Source organism: Canis lupus, chromosome 33 (assembly GCF_003254725.2).
Source record: "Canis lupus dingo isolate Sandy chromosome 33, ASM325472v2, whole genome shotgun sequence".
Taxonomy (NCBI): domain Eukaryota; kingdom Metazoa; phylum Chordata; class Mammalia; order Carnivora; family Canidae; genus Canis; species Canis lupus.
In genome coordinates this window covers 29,029,258-29,055,704 of record NC_064275.1, presented here as the reverse complement: position 1 = coordinate 29,055,704, position 26,447 = coordinate 29,029,258, and the positions used below count along the sequence as shown (strand labels likewise).

At 37.0% G+C, this 26,447-nt stretch overlaps 1 protein-coding gene across 16 annotated transcripts in view; it reads left to right on the top strand.

Annotated features, from left to right (window-relative positions):
• LRCH3 (leucine rich repeats and calponin homology domain containing 3) overlaps positions 1–26,447 on the top strand; it is a 125,487-nt gene that overhangs the window by 57,707 nt on the left and 41,333 nt on the right. For all 16 annotated transcript variants that reach the window (XR_004811549.2, XR_003146727.3, XM_035709889.2 and 13 more), the window contains exons 5-10: positions 3,153–3,289; positions 4,435–4,544; positions 15,527–15,620; positions 16,637–16,757; positions 21,535–21,683; positions 23,660–23,736. Coding sequence is in view for 14 of the 16 variants with exons in the window: in XM_035709889.2 (XP_035565782.2) it covers positions 3,153–3,289; positions 4,435–4,544; positions 15,527–15,620; positions 16,637–16,757; positions 21,535–21,683; positions 23,660–23,736 (688 nt within the window). In the remaining 2 variants the exon portion in view is untranslated. The remainder of the gene's footprint in view (positions 1–3,152; positions 3,290–4,434; positions 4,545–15,526; positions 15,621–16,636; positions 16,758–21,534; positions 21,684–23,659; positions 23,737–26,447) is intronic.

Below are 26,447 nucleotides of genomic sequence, written 5' to 3'. Positions count from 1 at the left end.
TTCCCCTGTTCTCAACTGTCCTCCTCCCCTCCCCAGTTGAATTTTTTTTTTTTTTGAAGATTTATTTGGGAGAGAGAATGTGTGTGCATGCACATGTGCACAGGGGAGGGGCAAAAGGAGAGAGAGAGAATTTCAAGCAGACTCCTTGCTGAGCTTGGAGCCCAACCTGGGACTCAATCTAATGACCCTAAGATCATGACCGGAGCTGAAATCAAGAGTTGGACCCTTAACCAACTATGCCATCTAGGCACCCCTCTACCTTCCCAGTTTTAGTGTCTAGAATCATCTACCTTCTCTACCTTTGACTCTTTCCACTGGCATTTGCTGACATATTTCTAAATGACGTGCTTTAACAGCTTTGCTGGATTTTTCAGTTTTGATACTTATGTCAGCTTCCTGTTATAGTAGATGAGGATTTAATTTCCTTACACACTATCACAATCATACCTTTACTTCCCTCCTACTATCTTCCCAGTGTAGTTTTATCATGGCTTTTGATCAAAATGTTATTATTACAGCTATGGTTCCTGGAGCACCTAAGGGGCTCAGTCAGTTAAGCATCTGCCTTTAGCTTAGGTCATGATCTTGGGACCCTGGGATTGAGCCCCACATCGGTCTTCCTGCTCTGTGGGGAACCTGCTTCTCCCTTTCCCCCATTTCCGCCACCCCCCCCACCCAGCTTGTACTCATGCTGATGTGCACACTCTGTCTCTCAAATAAATAAATAAAATCTTCAAAATAAATAGTGTGCCCTGCCAATTCATTTGATGTACTCTGATTATATTTCTTTTTTTTTTTTTTTTTTAAGATTTTATTTATTTACTCATGAGAGAGAAAGGTAGAGACACAGGCAGAGGGAGAAGCAGGCTCCATGCAGGGTGCCCGACGTGGGATTTGATCCCCCGGGTCTCCAGGATCACACCCTGGCTGAAGGCGGCGCTAAACCGCTGGCTGAGCCACCCAGGCTGCCTTCTGATTATATTTCTTTTTTATATATCTTACTTTTGTTGTTGTTTTCCTCTTTTATTTGCTTAGTTTTTTATGTACCTGTGGCTAATTCCACCTTTTTCTAGCAGAGAGAGACAGACCACATTGACATAATTTTTTTTAATTTATTTTTTATTGGTGTTCAACTTACCAACATACAGAATAACCCCCAGTGCCCATCACCCATTCACTCCCACCCCCCGCCCTCCTCCCCTTCTACCACCCCTAGTTCGTTTCCCAGAGTTAGGAGTCTTTATGTTCTGTCTCCCTTTCTGATATTTCCCACACATTTCTTCTCCCTTCCCTTATATTCCTTTTCACTATTATTTATATTCCCCTAATGAATGAGAACATATAATGTTTGTCCTTCTCCTACTGACTTACTTCACTCAGCATAATACCCTCCAGTTCCATCCACGTTGAAGCAAATGGTGGGTATTTGTCATTTCTAATGGCTGAGTAATAATCCATTGTATACATAAACCACATCTTCTTTATCCATTCATCTTTCAGTGGACACCGAGGCTCCTTCCACAGTTTGGCTATTGTGGCCATTGCTGCTATAAACATCGGGGTGCAGGTGTCCCGGCATTTCATTGCATCTGTATCTTTGGGGTAAATCCCCAACAGTGCAATTGCTGGGTCGTAGGGCAGGTCCATTTTTAACTCTTTGAAGAACCTCCACACAGTTTTCCAGAGTGGCTGCACCAGTTCACATTCCCACCAACAGTGCAAGAGGGTTCCCTTTTCTCCGCATCCTCTCCAACATTTGTGGTTTCCTGCCTTGTTAATTTTCCCCATTCTCACTGGTGTGAGGTGGTATCTCATTGTGGTTTTGATTTGTATTTCCCTGATGGCAAGTGATGCAGAGCATTTTCTCATGTGCATGTTGGCCATGTCTATGTCTTCCTCTGTGAGATTTCTCTTCATGTCTTTTGCCCATTTCATGATTGGATTGTTTGTTTCTTTGGTGTTGAGTTTAATAAGTTCTTGATAGATCTTGGAAACTAGCCCTTTATCTGATATGTCATTTGCAAATATCTTCTCCCATTCTGTAGGTTGTCTTTTAGTTTTGTGGACTGTATCCTTTGCTGTGCAAAAGCTTCTTATCTTGATGAAGTCCCAATAGTTCATTTTGCTTTTGTTTCTTTTGCCTTCGTGGATGTATCTTGCAAGAAGTTACTGTGGCCGAGTTCAAAAAGGGTGTTGATAATTTTAATTACACTATTATAATTGTTCTATTTTATTATTAGTTATTATTGTTAATTTCTTACCATGGCCAATTTATAAATTAAACTTCTTCATGTATAAGTATACATGTATGTATATATAGGAAAAATCGCAGTATATATAGAGTTTGGTACTATCTGCAGTTCCTGCATCCACTGGGGGTCTTGATATATATCCTACATGGATAAGAGGGGACTGACTACTCTATTGGCATTCAACAGCTGGGGATGGGATGGGAGTTTGGGTAGGAAAGTGCTGAGGTCTCCTCACTGTGTAGACTTCCTTTTAAATCCTCCATTTCCAGGGATGGCTCAGTGGTTTAGCACCTGCCTTCAGCCCAGGGCGTGATCCTGGAGGTCCGGGATCAAGTCCCGCATTGGGCTCCCTGCATGGAGCCTGCTTCTCCCTCTGCCTGTGTCTCTGCCTCTCTCTCTCTCTGTGTCTCTCATGTGTAAATAAATCTTTTTAAAAAATAAAAATAAAAAAAACACAAATCCTCCATTTCCAACTGGCAAGTCATCCTGACTTCCCATTGTGCCTAAGATTCCTGAGTTCAAAGCCTTTTGATTTACTTTCACTAAAGAATAACGTCTTGACTCCTGTGGTGATTGGAGAGGGGTAGTGCTGCATGAATTGAGGTTGGGGGCTTAGGCATTTAACTTCTACTTTGTACAGACTATCATCTAATCCGCTGGTTATGCCTGTGTTCCTGTGGCGTCAGACCTCCAGTTTTGTTCTGTGAGGATCAGACAGCTTGCTTTTCACTCATATTCCCATCTGTAAGCAACTACATTTCATTTCACAGTATCAGTTCTTCATTAAGAATGAATGAAGATAAATACATTAAATTCACTATATTTAACTAGAAACCCCTGTACAAATTGTCTAGCTTTGGAATGTCATTAATTGTTCATTTCCATTTTATCACCCTGCAGAGCTTGCAGAGTTGCCTTTGATACGGTTAGACTTCTCCTGCAATAAAATTACAACGATCCCTGTTTGTTATCGGAACCTCAGGCACCTGCAGATGATCACTCTAGACAACAATCCACTGCAGTCTCCTCCTGCACAGGTAAGCTCCAGTGGATTTGAAGTATGTGGTGAACTCTTTTGACAAAGGGTGAATTTAAAACTTGGAGTTCTCTGCATGTATCTTTTTGCTGAAAATGAAGTTCTTTTAAAATAAATTCATCCAAATATACTTCTTTCAGAAGCCCTGAATTAATGGAATGAAGGACCCGTAATGTTTCCAGAAGTGTTTTCCCTTTCACTAAATTGACTTATTTTTTAAGTTAAGGGGTTCTTCTTGAAGGTTCTTAAATAAAATTTAAGTTAATTTCTTTCTAGTGAAACTCGAATGTAGGCAACGTAAATTCTAGAAACAAATAAAAATACTTGGCTTTCAGAACTAAAGATTATCAATGCACATCTTCTGATGATCATTTTTGTACCTTTTTATTTTCTAAAATCCTAAATTCCTCATTTAGTTTGATCATTTATCAGTGACTGATATGAAGCAATTTAATAATAATTATAAGATGACTATGTACAGATTCTAGGCATCCCATAATCTGAAGAATTTTACCAGCCTATATTTTTCACTGTAGCATTTGAACTCTACAGTTAATGATGGTCTTGTTCAAGCCTCTGGATAGCAACTATAAAACTTTATGAGTAAACTTCATAGCTATAGAAGGATCTCATAATCCTAAAGAATTTATAGTTTGACTTCTGTCAACAGAAGTATAACTTCAATATTTAATCATTTCCTGCTTTTCAAACCCTTACAAAAAGTAGGATTCAAAACATAATTGTGCATAATTGTTGGATTTCTAAAAGTAAAAGTTGTCAGTATAATCTGTGGGGAACAATGCTTTGAATCCCTGACTATGCCTAATTAATCAGTGTGATAAGTTTCTTTGGTATTCTATCAGTGTTTATAATCATAAATTATTTATTTTATATGTTACTGAAATTTATTCTTGACTAGAAAATAAAAAGTCTGTATTTATATCACTTAAACACATAAGATAACAAGTAATATAATGAGTATTTGATTTTTAATATCTCTATGTAATTGATAGAAATATCTTCTGTTTCAAATATATAAAAAGTAAAGAGCTGATTGTGATTTTATTTCAGAGTAATGAGTAATAACCTGTTACTCATATGTAACAATAAGTTAAGTAGGTAACTCAAATATGTTACTTTTTTTAGATATGTATAAAAGGCAAAATCCACATTTTTAAGTACCTGAACATACAGGCTTGTAAGATTGCTCCAGATCTGCCAGATTATGATAGGAGACCCTTGGGTTTTGGCTCCTGGTGAGTATATTCTATTTTTTTATTTAATGTATTCCATCTCATAGGGAATCAAAATGGATCCATAAATCTACCTGAATGTTTAACTAAAGAGAAATAACCTATTCTGACACTGTTTTTCTCAGAATGTTTATATTAAGTAAACAGTTGATTCCAGAGATCTGACAAAGTGTAGTTCTAAGAGTTTCTCTACCTCAGCACTGTTGATATTTTGGGGAAGATAATTCTTTGTTGTGGGAAGCTGTCCTGTACATCGGAAGATGTTTATCAGTATTCCTGGCTTCTGTAGCCAGGAATGTCTCCCAGTGTGACAAACAAAAAGGGCTCCAGACATTGCCAAATATTCCCCAAGGGATCCTGACTTGAAAACCAAAGGTCTCAGTGACTTGAATGCTAACCTTGTTAGCATTAAATTTCTGTTAACTAAATCTGTAACTTAAAGCAAGTCATTCAAACTTTTGGAGGTTCATTTTTTCTTTAGGGACTAAAGAGGTTGGATTTGATGACCATTAATGTCATTTCAGGATCCTTTAGTTTATGCATCCTTCATCTACATGACACCTAACTTTATTTTTTTTTTAATTTTTTAAAGATTTTATTTATTTATTCATGACAGACCCAGAGAGAGAGAGAGAGATGCAGAGACAGAGGCAGAGGCAGAGGCAGAGGGAGAAGCAGGCTCCATGCAGGGAGCCCGATGTGAGACTGGATCCCGGGTCTCCAGGATCATACCCCAGGCTGAAGGTGGCGCCAAACCACTGAGCCATCGGGGCTGCCCCATGACACCTAACTTAAAAGGTTATCTCTCCTTGGCATTCCCAACCATCTGGAACAATGTTAACTAGCAGTAATTACATTCAAAAGGCCTTTTAACAGGCAAAATACATGTCTCAGTGTGGATGCCATAATACATTTAGGCCTTATTCAAAAGAGACCCCCTTTGGCCTTCACTTAGAACTTGTCACATTTTACTTTAATAAAAGCATAGTCCTAATGAGCTAGCTTCTTAGTATCCTAGACCAAAACAGATGAACAAATTTCTGTTTTGGTAGAGTTTCTAAAAGCAGACATGTTAAAAGTACAGAAAGTAATTTAAAAGAAAAAACTGTTAAAAGCAGACACATATTAAAAAATTCAAGTTAATGGATAACTCTGAGAGGAAGGAAAATACAATGTAAAAGAGGTATTGGGGGCTTTAAAGGGTATTAATGTCTTCTCACGTTTTAAAAGCTGTGTCTGTTATATTCATTTTTTATCTATATGCTATATTTAATAATTCTAACAAGATATTTAAAAGCAATAACACTCTAAAAACATAGCAGCTTTGATGCCATTAGGCATATTTGCCAAGAACTCTCCATATTTCAGTAATGTTTTATTTTATTTTATTTTTTAAGATTTTATTTATTTATTCATGAGAGACACAGAGAGAGAAAGAGAGGCACAGACACAGGCAGAGGGAGAAGCAGGCTCCATGCAGGGAGTCCGATACGGGACTTGATCCCGAGACTCCAGGATCATGCCCTTGGGTGGAAGGCAGGCACTAAATTGCTGAGCCACCCAGGGTTCCCTTCAGTAATGTTTTAAATTATTGTTCTGTTATATATAGCACAGTACATAATTGATGCTCATCAATAAAATGCTAAAGTGTATTAGGTATATCATTTCTAGTAAAGGGAAATGTGCATTAAGTTTAAATTTTAAGTTTTTTAAATACAATTAAATTTTAAACAGTTTAAATTTTTTCATCATAAATGATTAGAATTAAGTACTTAGGTGTTTATGGTTTAAAGGAGTAATCTTAAGCTATCTAAAAATACAGAACCTGATTTTTTTTTTTATTTTATTTTATTTATTTGAGAGAGAGAGTGAGCAGGAGAGTGAGCATGAGCTTGGGTAGAGGCAGAGAGAGAGAGGGAGGGAGAAGCAGACTCCCCACTGAATGGGGAGCCCAACTTGGGCTTGATCCCAGGACTCCAGGACCATGACCTGAGCCAAAAGCAGATGTTTAACCAACTGAGCCATTCAGGCACCCCCAGAACCTGATTTCTTAAGTATTACTCCAAAGGGACTTGATTTCTGCCCTTTGCCACCAATTGTGTCTTTCTTCTTCACCACTGTATCCCTAGTTCAGCTGAGTATTTAGCACACACAGTAGATATTCAAATATATATTAAAGGAATGAATAGTCAGTTTGGTCACAATGTTATTCTCCTCCTAACTTTCCTCTGCTTAAAGTGACCAGAAACAAATTTGTAATGACATTCTGGGTGTTTTTGATCCAGCTATTAGATTGAAGAGTTTCAGACACTACGAAGGGTATTTAAAGTATTAACTCTAGGGATCCCTGGTGGCGCAGCGGTTTGGCGCCAGCCTTTGGCCCAGGGTGCAATCCTGGAGACCCGGGATCGAATCCCACGTCGGGCTCCCAGTGCATGGAGCCTGCTTCTCCCTCTGCCTGTGTCTCTGCCTCTCTCTCTCTCTCTCTCTCTCTCTCTCACTCTCTCTCTGTGTGACTATCATAAATAAATAAAAATTTAAAAAAATACTAACTCTAATCTGGTTGTTTAAGCATACAGTCATTCAAGATTTTAGTATATTTATACAAATACCAAGGAGAAGTTAACCAATACCATGCATACCCATAAAAGATTCCTACAAGAGTGTCTCAGTCCTAACATTTTTAACTCTGAGAAGACCCAAAGCAGGGATGTGATGTTAAGGAAGACATAAAAGGTTTTGACAGGTGTGGCATGGGGATTAGGGATTAGGTCTGGCATACTCTGTGCTAGATCTAGGCCTCTCTTAGAGAAATGACTTTGACAGTAGGGAGATTATGAAGGGACCCAAAGCATAATGCCAAGGATTTTTAAATTTTCTCTATTATATCCTGTCTTTCTTCAAGTCTTTTTTCTCCTACCTCAGTAAATTGCTTAGGATAGAGAACTCTGGTCTTATTTATCAAAAAAAGTTTTGTTTTTCCTATTTAAAATTTTCTTTAAGTGTGTTCTAGTCCTGTACTCTTGAAAGATGCACAACAAATAAAGCTTTTATATCTATACTAACTGATTTTCTCCCTTAGAGTCAATCTTTTCTTTTTATTTTTTTTTTAAGATTTTATTTATTCGGGATCCCTGGGTGGCGCAGCGGTTTAGCGCCTGCCTTTGGCCCTGGGTGCAATCCTGGAGACCCGGGATCGAATCCCATGTCGGGCTCCCGGTGCATGGAGCCTGCTTCTCCCTCTGCCTGTGTCTCTGCCGCGCTCTTGCTCGCGCTCTCTCTCTCTCTCTCTCTGTGTGTGACTATCATAAATAAATAAAAATTTAAAAAAAAACTTAAAAAAAAAGATTTTATTTATTCATGAGAGAGAGAGAGGCAGAGACACAGGCAGAGGGAGAAGCAGGCTCTATGCAGGGAGCCTGACGTGGGAGTCGATCCCAGGTCTCCAAGATTACACCCTGGGCTGAGGGGGCGCTAAACCGCTGAGCCACCCAGGCTGCCCGAGTTCATCTTTTCTAAGAAAAATTTTTTCTCTCTTAAAATACCAGAATAGGAACATAAACTGCTACTGCTCTCTTTGAGCTTTGAGTGTCAGGCAGTTAATGGTGACTACTGGGGACATGTATGTGAGGGTATGTCCAAAGACTAAGGAGAAAGCACTAGCACATATAAGAATAATGAACTTTGGGGATCCCTGGGTGGCTCAGCGGTTTAGCGCCTGCCTTTGGCCCAGGGCATGATCCTGGAGTCCTGGGGTCAAGTCCCACATCGGGCTCCCTGCATGGAGCCTGCTTCTCCGTCTGCCTGTGTCTCTGTCTGCTTCTCTCTCTCTCTCTCTCTCTGTCCCTCATGAATAAATAAATAAAATATTAAAAAAAAAAAGAATAATGAACTTTGCTTGAGTCCTATAGCGCTAATTACAGAACCTGTTTCTCTTTGTCATTCTTTCCTTAGTCTTGAGGACTAGTTGGTCTTGATCTAGTTTTGTTTTTTTTTTTAATACAGAAATCCTCATCATAATACCTTAAAAGTGTAAAACTTCTTTAAAAAAAAAAAAAAAAGCCTGGGAAGAGACGTGTGTGTGTGTGTGTGTGTGTGTGTGTATTTGCTAAGAAATAAAAAAAGGTTTGAGTCCATGGAGAAATGTATCCAAAATGTATCCATAACACAAACATGTCATGTCTCCAAAGGAATTAGTAATTATAGATCTGATGTCTTCCAGTCCATATAATAATCTCTCACTATGCTTACTAGATTGATCTGTATTTTATATTTTCCATTTTTTCTGGAGTTATGTTACTTCATTTGTAACTGTTTTAGAACGTCCTAGAAAGGGATGCCTGGGTGGCTCAGTGGTTGAGCGTCTGCCTTTGGCTCAGGCCATCATCCCAGGGTCCTGGGATTGAGTCCCACACGGACTCCCCAAAGGGAGCCTGCTTCTCCCTCTGCCTATGTCTCTGCCTCTGTGTGTCTCGCATGAATAAATACAAGTATTTATGCACACATAAATACTTTTTTAAAAAGTCCTAGAAATTATTTTTTATTTAATATACATAAAATATTTCCTTCAACTCCTCATGCAGCAGTGAATGTGATATTGTAACTTCATGTCTTTTTTGTTGAGGTATGGATTAGTGAAATTGCATTGTAGTTAGCAGCACTTTTATTCAAAATGCTGCCATGGAGTCAGACTGTACTGTTGAGTATCTCTATTATTGGGCAATTCACTTAATCTCTCTGGACTTCAGTTTCTTCAACATGGTATTTATTTACCCCATTTATACCCTAACAGTAGTTCTGAGGATTGAATGACCTGGTCATTCAAAGTGCTTGGCTGACTATAAAGTCCCATGTAAATATTAGGCATTATAGTTATTAGCTGTCTGCTATGATTTAGGACCAATTTAGTCCTAAGAGTTCTGCCTTGCTAAAGAGAATTCTTATTAATTCTGTAGCTCTTCAGGTATTCAGTACAAATGAGATGCTGTGGTACTTTCAATCCTTAGGTGTAACTTTCTAAATACTTTTGCATAATATAAGAACTACACTCAGTCTTCCTTAAGTCATTTTATAAAGGTTTTATTCATTTCTAGATATAAATGTTAGCAGCTTCTTTTTAGCAAGTTGCACCGTTGTGATAACTTTTAAGTTTTATACAATGGTATATGTATTTTTCAGTAGTGATCTATAGTGGCCTATGCTTTTTTGCTGACCAGCTTTATATTACAGATTAGATATATTTATTTATGGTAATGTGGCAGTGAACCAAAACTAAGCCACTGGTAAGAAAAGTCCTGCTTTTTAACCCCAGTAACAGGATTAATTCCCTCCAACAAGCCTGAGCTGGTGGAAACAATGATCATCCTTCATTCATATTTGTATTCCTAGCATCTAGGACACTGTGTGGCATTCAATAAATATTTGGGGAACTAAACCCAAACAAAGCAGATGTAGTGACTTGTTATAACAGCAAATGCTCTCTTAAGTATACATTCTTCATAGAAATGATAATAATAACTTTTATTTAGTGCCTTGTAATAGGATTTGTGCAAATCCTTACCTTGTATTTTCTCAATACAGTAAATCTATGAGGTAGATGTTATTAATCTTTTTTTTTTTCCTTTAACAGAAGTTGAGAGAAGTTAAGCAAGTTAATTGAAGTCACATAGCTAGTAAATGATGGTGCCAAGTTGTCAGTCCAGATCTGTTAAACTATAAAAATTGCCGTGTTTTATGCTCCTCACTGCCTGACTCAAAGAAAAGACACTTATACGTTTGAGTCCATGTTATGCTAGGTGGTTTATTAAGGAGATTAGAGTTTCTGACAGGGCATAGCTGGAGCATGGCTGAACTCTGCTAGGCCTCCTGAAGGCCATATTTATACATTGGGTGAACATCTGTCCTGGTTTGCTTGTGCCTAAGGTTTTCCTGGGACACAGGACTTTAAGTTCTAAAATGAAGAAAATCCTGAGGAAACTCAAGAGTTGGTAGACCCATATGCCTCACATTTTCTTATCAGTTTAAACTCTGAGAAAGCGAGTATGTGAAAGTAACAAATAAAGGAGATAAGTAAAATAATAGTTTGGGGACGCCTAGGTGGCTCAGTGGTTGATCATCTGCCTTCTGCTCAAGTCGTGATCCCGGGGTCCTGGGATCGAGTTCTTCCCTGGACTCCCCACAGGGAGCCTGTTACTCCCTCTGCCTATATCCTCTGCCTCTCTCTCTTAATAATAAATAATAAATAATAAATAAATTAAATAAATAAATAAAATAATAAATAATTAATAAATAAATAAAATAAATTAATAATAATAAATAAATAAAAATCTTTTAAAAAATAACAAAAAATAAAATGATAGCTTAATGCAAAGATTCTATTAATTCTGTTTATGTTACCCACTTGAAAAATATCACAGTAAATTTAGGCTTATTTCAACTGGCCGCTTGATAAAATAAACATTATTATAGAACAGTATCCTCTAGAAATCGGAAAATCTTTATTTGAAAAAAATAATATTTTTAAATATTTTTCAGTAAATCTTGAAATATACTTCTTTTGGCAGCTGCAGAATTTTTTAACTGTGGCTCAATGTATAATTTCATTAGAAAACTTTTAAAATTAGGCACCTTGGCCTGACTTTGCTGTGATAAAACATATACAGTACCTATGCATAAGATCTGGACTCTAAAACGAGCATAAAAGCAGACCTCTCACATAGATAATATTAATAAAATATTTTATTTCAATAATAATTGGAAAATATAAAGGAAGGGCAAATGGATATTTATTTACTTTCCTAACTCTTAAATAGATAGGAATTTTTCCAAAGTAAAAAGTTGGGAGAAATTAACTTTTAGAAAAGTAATTTTATTATTATTTTTTAGTTTATTTTTAAGTAATCTATCTCTTCATCCAACATGGGGCTCAAACTCATGACCCCCCAGATCAAGAGTCACATGCTCTTCCAACTAAACCAGCCAGGAACTGCTAGAAAAGTAATTTTAGAATTCTGCTGAGAGACTTATTTTGCTAAATGATCTTTAATGAGGGAGGATAAGAAAATAAGGAAGATAGCCAGAAGGTACCTGTATTTTTGGATCTTCATAATCAGAGCTTGCTTATTATTTATTTATTTATTTATTTATTTATTTATTTATTTATTTTAAGATTTTATTTATTTATTCATGAGAGACAGAGAGAGAGAGAGAAGCAGAGACACAGGCAGAGGGAGAAACAGGCTCCATGCAGGGAGCCCGATGTGGAACTCGATCCCAGGATTCCAGAATCACGCCCTGAACCCAAGGCAGATGCTGAACCACTGAGCCACCCAGGCGTCCCTGAGCATTTTTATTTAATGCTAAAAAACAACCCAATTAAAAATTGGACAAAAGACTTGATTAGATATTTGACAAAGAAAGATATACAAATAACCAATAAACACCCAAAAAAGTGCTCAACATCATTAATCATCATGGAAATGTAAATTAGTGTACTAGACATTATTACACACCTACTAGAATGACTAAAATTAAAACTGACAACACCAGAAGTTTAGTGGGGTTGTGGAGTAACCAGTACTCTCATACACTGCTTACAGAATTGTAAAATGGGACATTCACTTTGACAAAAGAATTTGGCAGATTTTTAACAGCTTTATTGAGATATAATTTACAAATCATAACATTTGTCCATTTTAAGTGTGCAGTTCAGTGAATTTTGGTAAATGGATCCAATCATGAAATTACACAATCAAGATAGATAGCATTTTCATCACCTGTGTGCCCCTTTATAGTAGATAAGTGCTTTCCCCTTCACTCATCGCCAGGCAACTACTAATTTGCTCTTGGTCAGTTTTTGCATTTTCTTCAGTTTCATATAAATGAAATCAAGCATTATGTAGTGGTTTGTGTCTGGCTTCTTAGCAAACCATTCTTGAGATTACTGATGTATTTAGAAATGGGCAAAGGAATGGACGTTTTTCACAAAAAGAAGATAAATGAATGGCCAAAACCCACACAAAATGATACTCAATATCATTAGTCATCAGAGAAACACTAATTAAAACTACAGTGAGATACTACTTTTCACTCAGCTGAATAGCTAAAATTAAAGATGGACAACACAAGTGTTGGCAGCTGGAACTCAAATATATTGCTAATGTGAATGCAAAATGGTATAGCAACTTTCAAAAACAGATCGGTAGGTGTTTGGTTTTTTTTAAGTTATGCCTATACTTAGCAAATAATTTATCCAGTCTACTTGAAAATATTAAAACCATCAAGAATTTCACTGACACAGTGCTGAGCAAAAAAAGCCAGGTTAAAAAAATTACATATGATTCTATTTTTTAAGTTCCAGAATAAGCAAAACTAATTTTTTTTTAATTTTTTAAAGATTTTATTTATTTATTGAGACAGAGAAAGAGAGAGGCAGAAACACAGGCAGAGGGAGAAGCAGGCTCCATGCAGGTAGCCCGATGTGGGACTCGATCCTGGGATTCCAGGATCACACCCTGGGCCGCAGGCGGCGCTAAACCGCTGCACCATTGGGGCTGCCCTTTTTTTTTTTTTAATTTTTAAAAAAAAGATTTTATTTATTTATTTATTGAGACAGAAAGAGAGAGAGAAAACTAATTGTAATACGTTTTCATTGCTGCCATAACAAATTACCACAAACTTAGATTTTTAAACACGCATTTATTATCTTATGGTTTTGTAGGTAGAAGTCTAAGTCTTGGACTCATTGGGCTAAAATCAAGATGCTGGCAGAGCTTTGTTCTTTATCGTAGGTTCGGAGTAGGATACATTTCACTTCTAGAGAGAAGCTGTTTGCATTCCTTGACTCTTAACCAAGAATCCTCTTCAAGCCAGCATTGTATCATACTGACCTCCTCTTCTCCCTCCCTATTGTGCTTCTAAGGACCCTTTTTTTTCCTTTTATTATTTTTTTAATTGAAGTTCAGTTTGCCAACATATAGCATAACACCCGATGCTCATCCCGCCAAGTGCCCCTCTCAGTGCCCGTCACCCAGTCACCCCAACCCCCCGCCCACCTCCCCTTCCACTACCCCTTGTTCATTTCCCAGTTAGATGTCTCTCATGTTTTATCACCCTCAGTGATATTTTCATTCATTTTCTCTCCTTTCCCTTTATTCCCTTTCACTAATTTTTATATTCCCGAAATGAATGAGACCATATAATGTTCGTCCTTTTCTGATGGACTTATTTCACTCAGCATAATACCCTCCAGGTCCCTCCACATCAAAGCAAATGGTGGGTATTTGTCGTTTCTGATGGCTGAGGAATATTCCACTGTATACATAGACCACATCTTCTTTATCCATTCATCTATCGATGGACATCCGAGGCTCCTTCCACAGTTTGGCTCTTGTGGACATTGTTGCTATAAACATCGGGATGCAGGTGTCCCGGCATTTCACTGCATCTGTATCTTTGGGGTAAATCCCCAGCAGTGCAATTGCTGGGCTAAGGACCCTTTTGATTACATTGAGCCCATTCAGATAGTTTACAATAATTTCCCTATTTTAAAATCAGCTGATTAACAACCTTATTTTTACTTTCAACCGTAGTTTCCCTTTGCCATGTAGAGTAACATATTTATGGGTTCCAGGGATTAGATATTAGACATCTTTGGTGAGTGTTATTCTGCCTTCCATACTAATTCAAGGTGAAAAAATCAGAGTAGTCAGAATAGTGATTATCTCTTAAGAGCACATGGTAAGGAGAATTGACTAGGAAAAGGATGTGTGGGAATTTTCTGGCAAAGTAGAAATGTCCTATAACCTGATAGAGATGTATATTACAAAGACATATTCATTTGTCAAATATATAGCTAAAGCGTGTGCATTTCACTGCATATGAATTTTACCTTTAAAAATTCTGTTGGGGGATCCCTGGGTGGCGCAGCGGTTTGGCGCCTGCCTTTGGCCCAGGGCGCGATCCTGGAGTCCCGGGATTGAGTCCCACATCGGGCTCCCAGTGCATGGAGCCTGCTTCTTCCTCTGCCCGTGTCTCTGCCTCTCTCTCTTTCTCTCTCTCTGTGTGTGTGACTATCATCAATAAATAAAAATTAAAAAAAAATAAAAAATAAAAAAAATAAAAATTCTGTTGGGAAAAAAATAAAAAAATAAAAAATAAATAAAAAATAATAATAAATAAAAATTCTGTTGGGGGCACCTGGGTGGTTCAGTCAGTTAAGTGTCCGACTCTTGACTTCGGCTCAGGTCATGATCTCAGCGTCATGAAATTGAGCCTGTGTCGGGTTCCATGCTGTGTGGAGCCTGCTTTAGATTTTCTCTCTCTCCCTCTGTCCCTCCCCTACTCACTCTCTCTGTCTTAAAGAGAGATTTAAGGGGGAGCGGGTGCGCCCGTGTGGCTCAGTTGGTTAAGTGTCTGACTCTTGATTTCAGCTCAGGTCTCTACCTCTGGGCAGTGAGTTCAAGGCCTTCATTGGGAGGCATGGTAAATGGGTCAGAAGCATAGATGAATGAAGAATGGCAGTGATTATTTTTAAAACTGGACGAGTGCTATTATATTAGTTAAGTATACTACTATACATTATACTATTCTATTTATTTTAGTTTGGAATTTTTCATATTAAAAAGTCAAAAGAATGCCCATTTAATTCTAATTAAGTTAAAACACTAAGTGCCATGGCAATGTTAATTAGTAAAATTGCATTTAATTTATTTCAAATGTTAATTTTTAAAACCTCAAACTGGACGCCTGGGTGGCTCAGTGGTTGAGCATCTGCCTTCCGGCTCAGGTCCCAGAATTGAGTCACGCATCAGGCTCCCTGTGGGGAGCCTGTGACTCCCTCTGCCTATGTCACTGCCTCTCTCGGTGTGTCTCATGAATTAAATAAATAAATAAATAAATAAATAAATAAATAAATAAATAAAATCAGAAAACAAAACAAAAAACCTCAAACTATCCGGTAACAACTAGAGTCTCTTTTTTGGCAGCCATGAAGAACTGTACTCAGGTCGCCCTTATGGAGCTCTTGATTCAGGTTTCAATAGTGTGGACAGTGGTGATAAGAGATGGTCAGGGAATGAAGTAAGTGTTTTTTCTATTCTGCATGTTGTAACTCCTAATTAAGAGATAATATGATGAAAATGGAAAGTATCTTAATTGGATTCAATTTCTCATTACATAAAACATAGAAAAGCAAGGAATGGGTACAAATCCCACAGAGTGTTACCATCCAGAAATGATATTCTGTTTCTGTCTTTTTTTCTATTCTGATAATTGTGTTGCTGTCTTTTCACCATGTGTGTTACATGTTTATTACCTTACTGTTTTGTATAAATACTTTAATATCATTGAAAGCCAAATAGGAACCGAGCCAATTACACCTGAAGCCTAAAGTTTGCAGGGCTGGGTCACCTTGAGCAGAGGTGCTAGAAGGGGTGCTACAAGGTAAGAAAATAGGACTGCAGTCTTGTGGGTAATGAGACAGGAACCTTAGTGAAGACTATTAACATGCTCAAGATAAATAATTTTCTTAGCTAATTATATCCTTTTTCTCTTTTTTTTTCCTTTTTCTCTTGTGTTTATTATTATACTTCCTTTTTTAAGTTAGAAGGTAGGATATTTTAGCTCTAAATTGGGTTAAATGATGAAATACGCTTTTGTTAATGAGATCGATAACCTCTCATTTGTAACATTATTTCATTCATTCCAATGCAAATTAACTTTAGACCACAGCCCATTTATAATTTGGAATTGCTTGTGTATGCATGAGGGGGTGTGTATATAATCATATCTGTATCCATGCAGATATATATATGTAGATACTTTAAATTCCGATTTGTAGAGTAATATATAGCCTTCCATCTTTTTTTTTAATTGTGGTAAAATATACATAACATAAAATGTACCATTTTAGTGTACATTTCAGTGACATTAAGTATATTCGTGTTGTTGAGAAACCGTCACTACTATTCATCTCCAGAACTTTTTTGCTGTTTCTTCTTAAATATAAATTTTAGTGAGTTTATATTATATTCATGCTTTCAATATTGTCTAAAGTTTGAAATGTGTTTAAATGTTGGTGCTTTTTTTTTTTTAAGCCTACAGATGAATTTTCAGATCTGCCTCTTCGAGTAGCGGAAATCACTAAGGAACAAAGACTTCGAAGAGAAAGTCAGTACCAGGAGACTCGCAGCAGTTTAGTAGTAACAAATGGTGGAGGTGAGTGGTACTCCCGACTGCAGCTGGAGTCTTCATAGTCACTCTGGCATTTTTTTTTTAATTTTTATTTATTTATGATAGTCACAGAGAGAGAGAGAGAGGCAGAGACATAGGCAGAGGGAGAAGCAGGCTCCATGCACCGGGAGCCCGATGTGGGATTTGATCCTGGGTCTCCAGGATCGCGCCCTGGGCCAAAGGCAGGCGCTAAACCGCTGCGCCACCCAGGGATCCCCACTCTGGCATTTTTAAGTGATCATTTTCACATCCTCTCCAGCTCTTTTTGTTTTGTTTTGTTTTATTTTTATTTTTATTTATTTATTTTTTTTATTTGAGAAAGAGAGCGCGTACACATAGAGGGGAGGGGCAGAGAGAGAGAGAGAAGCAGACTTGCCACTGAGCAGGGAGCCTGACATGGGGATCCATCCCAGGACTCAGGGATCATGACGTGAGCTGAAGGCAGATGCTTAACCAACTGAACCATCCAGGCACCCAAGATTTTATTTTAAAAAAGGGGGGTTGCAGCCCACGTGGCTTAGCAGTTTAGCGCTGCCTTCAGCCCAGGGCCTGATCCTGGAGACCCGGGATCGAGTCCCACGTCAGGCTCCCTGCGTGGAGCCTGCTTCTCCCTCTACCTGTGTCTCTGCCTCTCTCTCTCTCTCTCAGGACTAAATAAATAAAATTTTTTTAAAAAAGTATAAAAAATGGAATAAAGATTTATTTTATTTTATTTTTAAGTAATCTCTACATGCAGTTTAGGGCTGAAACTTACAACCCTGAGATCAAGAGTCAAATGCTCTACTGATTGAGCCACCCAGGCACCCCTCCAGTGCTTCTTTTAAAGACTTCCTCTTCTCACAAGATTGGAAAAAAGTTGTTTTCCAATGGAATAAATTTTAATTTCTCCGTTTTCAAGCTTGCAGATAAAATACAGTGTTTCCTTATTATTTTTGTTTTGGGAGCAAACTTCATAAAAGATAGTTTACCCGGAATAGATCTTTGCTAATCTTGATTTCATCGTGATTCTCTTTTGAAGTACTCTTCTCCTTTTCTAAGATTCTCTCTGTGGTCATTATTTGACCACTTACAGGAATTCACTGTATTTCTTGACATTTACCTTTTCATTATCTTGAATTGTATTCTTCAAGGGCATCTGAATTTAAGTTTTCTTTATTTTGGTATTTAAAAATCTGTAATTTAAATATTTTTCTTAATTGTAGTTTTTTTATAGTTCATTAACAAGCAGGGCTATTTCTGTTTGTTTGAGCTTCTTATAGGAAGCTTCCTCGTAGGAAGACTCTTGATTTTATAAATTTTTTTTTTAATTTTATTTATTTATGATAGGCACACAGTGAGAGAGAGAGAGAGAGAGAGGCAGAGACACAGGCAGAGGGAGAAGCAGGCTCCATGCACCGGGAGCCCGACGTGGGATTCGATCCCGGGTCTCCAGGATCGCGCCCTGGGCCAAAGGCAGGCGCTAAACCGCTGCGCCACCCAGGGATCCCTTGATTTTAACATTGTATTCAATCTTGTTTAGTTTGAATTCCCAAATCCTAATTTTAGCTAGCTAGTTAGTTAGTTAGTTAGTTAGTTACTGTAGGTTCCACACCCATTGTGGAGCCCAGCGTGGGGCTTGAACTCATAACCCTGAGATCAAGACCTGATCTGAGATCAAGAGTTTGATGCTTAACCAGCAGAGCCATCCAAGTGCCCCCCAAATCCTAATGTTTAAATATTGAAGGCTAGGTATAAGGGAAGTATTTTTTTATTTTTCTACAAGTCCATCTGAGAAGAGCTTTCATCTTCTTTGTAATTCCAGCTACTTAACATACAATACTGTATTAGTTTCAGATGTACAGTGTAGTAATTCAGTATTTCCATGCATCATCCTGTGCTTTTCACAAGTACACTCCTTTAGTCCCCATCATCTATTTAACCCATCCCTCTACCCAACCTCCCCTCTGGTAACCATTAGTTTGTTCTCTATAATTAAGAGTCTTTTTCTTGATTTGTCTCTCTATTTTTCCCTTTGTTAGTTTTGTTTCTTAAATTCCACATGTGAGTGAAATCATACGGTATTTGTCTTTCTGACTTATTTTACTTAGCATTATACTCTGTAGCTCCATCCATGTCATAACAAATGGCAAGATTTCATTCTTATGGAGGAATAATATTCCATTGTGTGTGTTTATATATATATATATATATATATATATAAACATACACCGTATCTTCTTTATCCATTCATCTATCTATTGATAGATACTTGGCTGCTTCTATAATGAGGCCATTATTAATAATGCTGCTATAAACATAGGGGTGCATGTGTCCCTTTGACTCAGTGTTTTTGTATTCTTTGGGTAAATACCTAGTCGTACAACTGCAGGATCATAAGGTAGTTCTATTTTTAACTTTTTGAAGAACCAACATACTGTTTTCCACAGTGGCTGTGTCAGTTTTCATTCCTACCAGTCGTGCATGTGTGTTCCTTTTTCTCCACATCCTTGCCAACACCTGTTATTTCTTGTGTTGACTTGGAGCCATTCTGACAGGTGTGAGGTGATAGCTCATTGTAGTTTTGATAAGCATTTCCCTGATGATGAGCAATGATGAGCATCTTTTCATGTGTCTTTTGGCCATCTGGATGTCTTTTTAAGAGCTTTCTTCCTTGAATGATAATTTCATTTAAGTAGCTTGGTTTCTTTTTTTTTTTTTTTTTTTTTTCCTTTTTTATATTCTTTTGTAGTTCTGTTACTTACCATTCCATTCATATTTTAGTAGTTTTCTTTTTAATTTTGCTTACATGACATGTCTTTCCCTTTAGTTCATTTCAGACTTAAAACATTTTTGTCTTGATCTGTGCTATCCAGTATGGTAGCCACTAGCCACATGTGGTTATTGAGCATTTGAAATTAGGCCTAACAATTTTTTAAAAGTTTTCTCTATTTAAGTATCTTTATACCTGACATGGGGCTCAAACTCACAACCTTGAGTTTGAGTCACATGTTCTTCCTACTGAACCAGCCAGGCGCCCTTGAAATGAGGCCTTTCTAAATTGAGATGTGCTATAATTAAAAAATACACATTGGGTTTTGAAGCCTTTACACGGGGGGGTAGGGGATATAAAATATCAGTAATATTTTATATTAATTATATGCTATAATGACACAATTTTTTATATACTAGACAAAGTAAAATATATTATTAAACTTAATGTCACCTTTTGACTTTTTTAATGTGGGTACTAGATAATTTTTAATTACTTATGTGGTTCACTTTTATGGCTTGCCTTCTATTTCTCTTGGACTATACTAGTCTATATAGGATGAAAAGATGATGTTGCTTTTTTGGGAAGTAGTCATAAAATGAACCATTTATTTAGTCACACAAATTGCAGCACATTGAAAACAATGCATTTATGTACTTGGCTTCTAATGTGGGTATAGACTTAAAACCTTTTCATCCTTTATCTGTTATAACTCTGGTAATTCAGAAATCCTTTTTATATTAATTGTAATTATGGAATTATTTAGAAATAAGTAAATCTGAGGGGTGCCTGGGTGGCTCAGTCTGTTGGGTGTCCGACTCTAGACGAGCCAACTCAGGTCATGATCTCAGGGTTGTGAGATCAAGCCCTGCGTCTGACTCTGCTCTCAGCGTGGAGTCCACTTGAGATTCTCTATCTCCCTCTGCTCATTCTCTCTCTCTCTCTCTCTCATAAATAAATAAAAGCTTTAAAAAAATAAGTAATTGAAAAAAAAAATAAGTAATTGAAAACAGAGAAATAGACTTTTCTGAGTTCATTATTCTCAGCAACTGCAACGTTTAGGTACTCTGTAGAACATCATACAATAATGGCTGGGGTTCACTGGAGAGACCTTAGAAGGCTTAGTAGCAAGTCCACCACCACCACCACCACCACCACCACCCCTGCATATGCCACTTTAACCAGCTTTTACATATAGTTACTTTTTGAGGAACCTGGGTGGCTCAGTTGATGGAGCATTCAATTCGTGATCTCAGGGTTGTGGGTTGTGGGTTATAGCCCCATGTTGTGTAGAGATTACTTAAAAATAAAATCTTTTTATAAAAAGCCTCTTTTTAAACTTAAAATAATGAGGCAGTCCCAATCTTATGAGAATAAATAATGATGTGGCTATCTTACTCATCTGCCATTTTGAGAAGCAGAAATTCCCAAATGATCCCCTTCCATCCCCAAACTGCTACAAAATATCTATACTCCTTGACCTCTAGAAAATACATTTCTAAATAGAAAAGCATTGTTCTAATAATGGACAACAGTTACAGGAAGAGAAACAGTGATCAGTAGCTGTTTCTTTATCTCTAAGTCCACTTTCCTCCTATCCTTTCTGTTTCATTTTGATTTTGTTAGGTTTCACCTCCCAGTTCCTCGAAGAGATAGGATTAAGCCCCAAACTTTAAACATGAAGGAAAAATCTAAAAGATGTACCTTCCAATGTTTAAAAATTATTCTTGCTTTGTCTCACAAACTCAAACCGTCTTGTTTAAAACAGTAAAAAGCTATCCAAAGAAAAAAGAAATATTAGAAGTCTGTAATCTCAATTACTACCAATTACTGCATTCTTTAGTGAATTAGGACTAAGATTTTTCTGGAACCTATTTTTGTGAGTGGCCATGGACTTTAAAAGAAAGGTTTACCTAATTTACGCTTCTCAGGAAAGAATGCAACTGAATGTGTTTATTGGATATTGAATTTGAGTATTCTCTTCTGGGGTGTGTGTGTGTGTGTTGTGGACAGGGGAACATGATCTGGATCAGATTGACTACATCGACAGCTGTACTGCAGAGGAGGAAGAGGATGAGATGAGACAGCCCAAAGGCCTGGAACCAGACAGCCTCAGTTCCCAGTTTATGGCGTATATTGAACAACGCCGAATCTCTCATGAGGTAGTACACACATTTAAGCCTAAATATGTTGCTGTCCCCTAGTAAAAACAGTCCATGGTGATATAAATTTGTCATATCAGTGATTTGTTTGTTTAGGCCTGATTATTTGTTTTATAATGTCCAGTACCAATTTCATGATTGAATTTTTCAGATATATTATAAAAAATCAGACGGTAGTCTCAAGTAACATTTAGCTTTATTTTTCAAATAAAAAGATTTCAGAATTTTGAAGAAGGAATAGGAGGAGTCCTGAGAATATTCCTACGCCTTTGAAAAAAAGGAAATGAATGTAATGTTTTTCATTTAATGTTGTTCTTACTGCTTTTTTATTGTTAGTAACTGGTACATCATAGCTTGATTAGTTATTACAAGAATCAAACCAAACTACCAACTTTGGAGCAACCTACAGACTTAACCATAGAAATTTTATAATGCACTTAGTTATATTGGAGCTTTTATGCTAAGTCACACAGAATATAAATTGTTTGCCATTATAGTTCTTGGGTGTCTCTTATACTGAAGCATTGAGTTGCCTTAGAAAACAAATGAGCATTCAGCCCACTGTAGAATCACTGCCAATCCCCCAAGGGTCTCCAGTGGAAATTGCATTCTTCAGCATATCTAGTCAGCATAATGAAACGGCTCCGCTTCGGTGTGTGTGATGTTAATGTCTGGAGTTGGTCCCAGGCTCTGAGCAGGGGTTATTTGAGAAACACTTGGGGCCTTTTTGGAGAGTGATGTAGCTAGTCTTTTAGAAAAGAGGATAATCACTCAAGTGGGACATGTTGTGGAGCAATATTATCATTCTTTAAAAAAAAAAATCCTTCAGTTTTCCTGTCCCAAGACTTTTGAACACAGTAATTTTTGTTGGTGTTCAGAAGACGCTCTTATAATTTAAAGTCGGATAAAGTTATATAAATTAAAGTTCTGCGGCCCAGAAATAGCAGTGTACCAGGTGATTAATGAAACTATGTGTGATTCAGGGTATAAACATTCTTTTTAGAACAAAGGGCAACTACTTTGCAAAATATTAAAATTAGCAATGCCCATTGCTATCGTAAAGGGAGTCTTTTTTCTTTCCTTGTGGTCTTTCTCTTTGATCATTTTATGAGTAGACTGTATAGATGAGGTATTTCTACTAGTGGAAAATTATTGTATCATTTTTGTAATCCCTCATATTTGCTATTTGTAATTTTTTTTTAATTCCAGCTACACTTGTGTGGTAGTCTTGAAGATTCTGTGTCATAATCCTCTTTCTGACTTCTGTGTCATAAGGTTTTCTAAATTTTGGCATCTATAAAAATATGATGAAGCAGCATTATTTTAGATGGTTTAACAACCACCTAAAGTGTTATATTCTTGAATACAATCTAAAAATGAGTTGTTAAAATCTATTGAGATTTTAAATACTCTGCTACTATTTAATTCTGTTATAATACTTCTCATAGATAGAGATCTTATAAAATAGGGTATAGCTTACATTTATAGGGTATTACATTTACTTTTAAAATTAAACCAATGTCACATTTATTTAGACATGAAAATTTCATGTACCTCTTGCAATAATTTTAAATGATTTCAGTATTGTAAAACCAAGGTGTTAAGTCACCGATGTTAACATACTAGGAGAGATTTTTATTTATTTTAAAAAGCCAGAGTCACTGAAATTAGAATACTTGTTCTTTGATCAGGGTTCTAGAATTATGTCTCATTTTGTTTGATCCTCATGCCCAGACTTTAAAAGAGTCTGCTTTAGCCCTTTGCAGTAACTCACCAAAGATTTTCTAGTTCTCTGTAATTACATATTCCCTGGAGATAGACTATAAATAGTTTTACATTTGATTTTTAGAGACCTTTTTTGGATAGGTTGTTTTCTTTCCCTTCAAGAATACCCATTTTAATGATTATTTTTGGTGTTGAAATAAGTGTTGTGGATACATATGTTAAATTGATTTATTTCTGCTTTTTTGGCCCAGGGTTCACCCATAAAGCCAGTACCTCTGAGGGAGTTTCAAAAAACAGAAGACATGAGAAGATATTCACATCAAAATAGGTTTGAAAAACCTATTCTCCTCATTTGTTTCTGTCTTTAAAACTCATTAGTAAGAGCATGAAGTTCAGTGGCTTAAAACATAATATCTGTAGTTCTGTAGGATAGAAGTGTGGGCAGGCCTTCATTCTTGCCTTCATTTTCCCTTTAGGGTCTCACAAGCCAAAATCATGGTACTGGCTGGCCTAAATTCTTACTTGCAGACCGTGGGGGAGAACCCATTTCCAGGCTCATCCAGGTTGTTGGCTGAATTCTATTTCATATAGTTATAGGACTGAGGTCCTTGTTACTTTGCTGGCTAGAAACTGGGACTCTTTTTTCACTTCTGGGGTTTGCCCACATTCCTTGGTTCATGGCTCCCTCCATCTTCAAGTCAGCAGTGGCAAGCCATTTTAAATCTCTTCTCACATTTTCAGTCTCTCTGTTTTCCTTTTCTGTCACATCCCACAAACTCTCTTGCCTTCCTCTTCTGTTTTTTACCCCAGTTTTTTTTTTACCCCAGTTTTATTGAGAAATAATTGACATAAGTCACTGTATAAATTTAAGGCATACAGCATGATGATTTGATTTATATATAATGAAATGATCGCCACAATAGATTTAATTAACAGCCATCATCTCAATATAAATACAATAAAAAAAATTATTTTTCTCCCTGTGATGAGAATTCTTAGGGTTCACCCTCTTAACAACTTTCTCATATATCACACAGCAGTGCTAACTATAGTCATCCTGTACATTACATTCCTAGTACTTATTTATCCTACTGCTGGAAATTTGTAGCTTTGACCACCTCCTTCCAATTGCCCTCCCACCACCCTCTTTTGCTTTTAAGGGTTCCCATGATTATATTAGGCCACTTGAATAATTTTCCCATTTTAAGGTCAACTGGTTAGTAACTTTAATTTCATCTGCAAAGGCCTTTTTGACACATAACATATTTACTGAAATAACACCAGGAGATAGAGATCATAGGGGCCAAAAATCTGCCTCTCTAATCTAAACCCAGCATTTCTGTTTTTGCTACTTTTTAGAAATTCTTGTTCTGCCAGCGCTGAGGGAATCTTCCCTTATCAGAGCCTATGCTTCCAGATCTAGTCATTTTCCATTTATATTCACAGTCACCACTATTAAGTGACACACCCTGGATTCAAACTCAATTATGACTAATTCTAAAGTCCATGACTTTACCCGCTACACAGTGTTGCTTCTCCAGACTACTCGAGGTACCGGACTCACTTGTATCTCATTCTTTATTGGTTATATCCCAGCCAGAAATCTTACCCTACCAACCCATGCTTCTCTTCTCTTGAAAATTTTTGACTAAGAATATACTGACTAGGAGTGCTAATCAGATAAAGGTGGGAAGGATTAGTAAAAAATTTAAGGAAATATTTTTTTCCAGCTTCAGTATTATTTTAAACCTTGTCTTTGGGGAATTACTAAGCAATTTATTCTATACCTTTAAAAAAATTATAATTTATTCTCTTAAAACTTTTTAGCGGGTGGTAGTTTAATTATTTTAGTAAAAGTAAGAAATATGGCTATACTCTTGAAGTCACATAAACCAGAGTTTTTTAAAACTTACCTTTTGATGCCTGGAAATTTAAAAAAAAGAATGTCATATATACTTCACAAAGATGTGGAACCAATATAAGAAAAGAAACTTGGAAAGAAAGAAAACAAGAGTGTGGCTTAAGTTTTGCTTTTTTACATATTACATTTTTTTTTTAATTTAGGGAAATATAAGGTACGCTAATGTTTCTCAGTAGGTTTTAGCACCAGTCTTCAGTGGATATTTGGAACATATTTATTTGATGTGGGAATTGGCTGCCAAAATGACTACAAGTGTTACTGGCAGGCATTGAGGCCAAACTACCTGTAGTTTGTGCAGGGCAGTCTTGTACAATAAAAAAAAATTTATCTAAAAAAAAATTATCTGAAATGCTATGCCATTCCTATTGAGAAACCTATTCATAGATGAAGAGGCCGTAGATGAAGTAGCATGGTGGCACCAAGGAGCAGCCAAGCTGTGATGGGCACACATTAGCCTCTGGTGATTGGCATGAGGGAGCTGTCCATTCACAGATGGCTTCTTCACTGCTACTGTCTTTTTTTTTTTCCACTGCTACTTTCATTCTCTTACATGCTTCACTCTTTGCCGCCATCTTTAACTGTTCACAGCTTAGTTTTTGCCATTGCAGGTAATTGTTTTCTCTGTGTGTGCCCATATGCTTTTAAGTCTCCATGCTCTTTACTTTCTCCTTCCTACACTCTGCTGCTATATAGTAAGGAAGTGTGGTATAGTAGAAGCCACTAATCTCCAAGTCAGGGGGCTTAAATTCTAATCCAGGCTCTACCCCTAGTAGACATCACTGAACCTCTGAAGGCCTTAGTTTTCTTTCTTATAAAGTTAGTAACATGAACTCCATGATTTCTGAAGTACCTCCAGTTCTCAGAAACTGCACACCTAAAAGATGAGAGAGCAGACTGCCACGGAGTCAGATAAGAATTCACACCAGATAGATGAGGATTACTGGCTGCATCACCTTGAGAAAATTACTTAACTTCCATGCCTGAACTTTTCAACTGTAGAATGAGGATTATAATAGCTGTTACTCCTAAGATTACACAAGGAGTAAGATAGTTAAGAAACACTGTGTATACTATACTTCATGGGAAATATGTAGTATATGGTAGGAGCTCAAAGATTG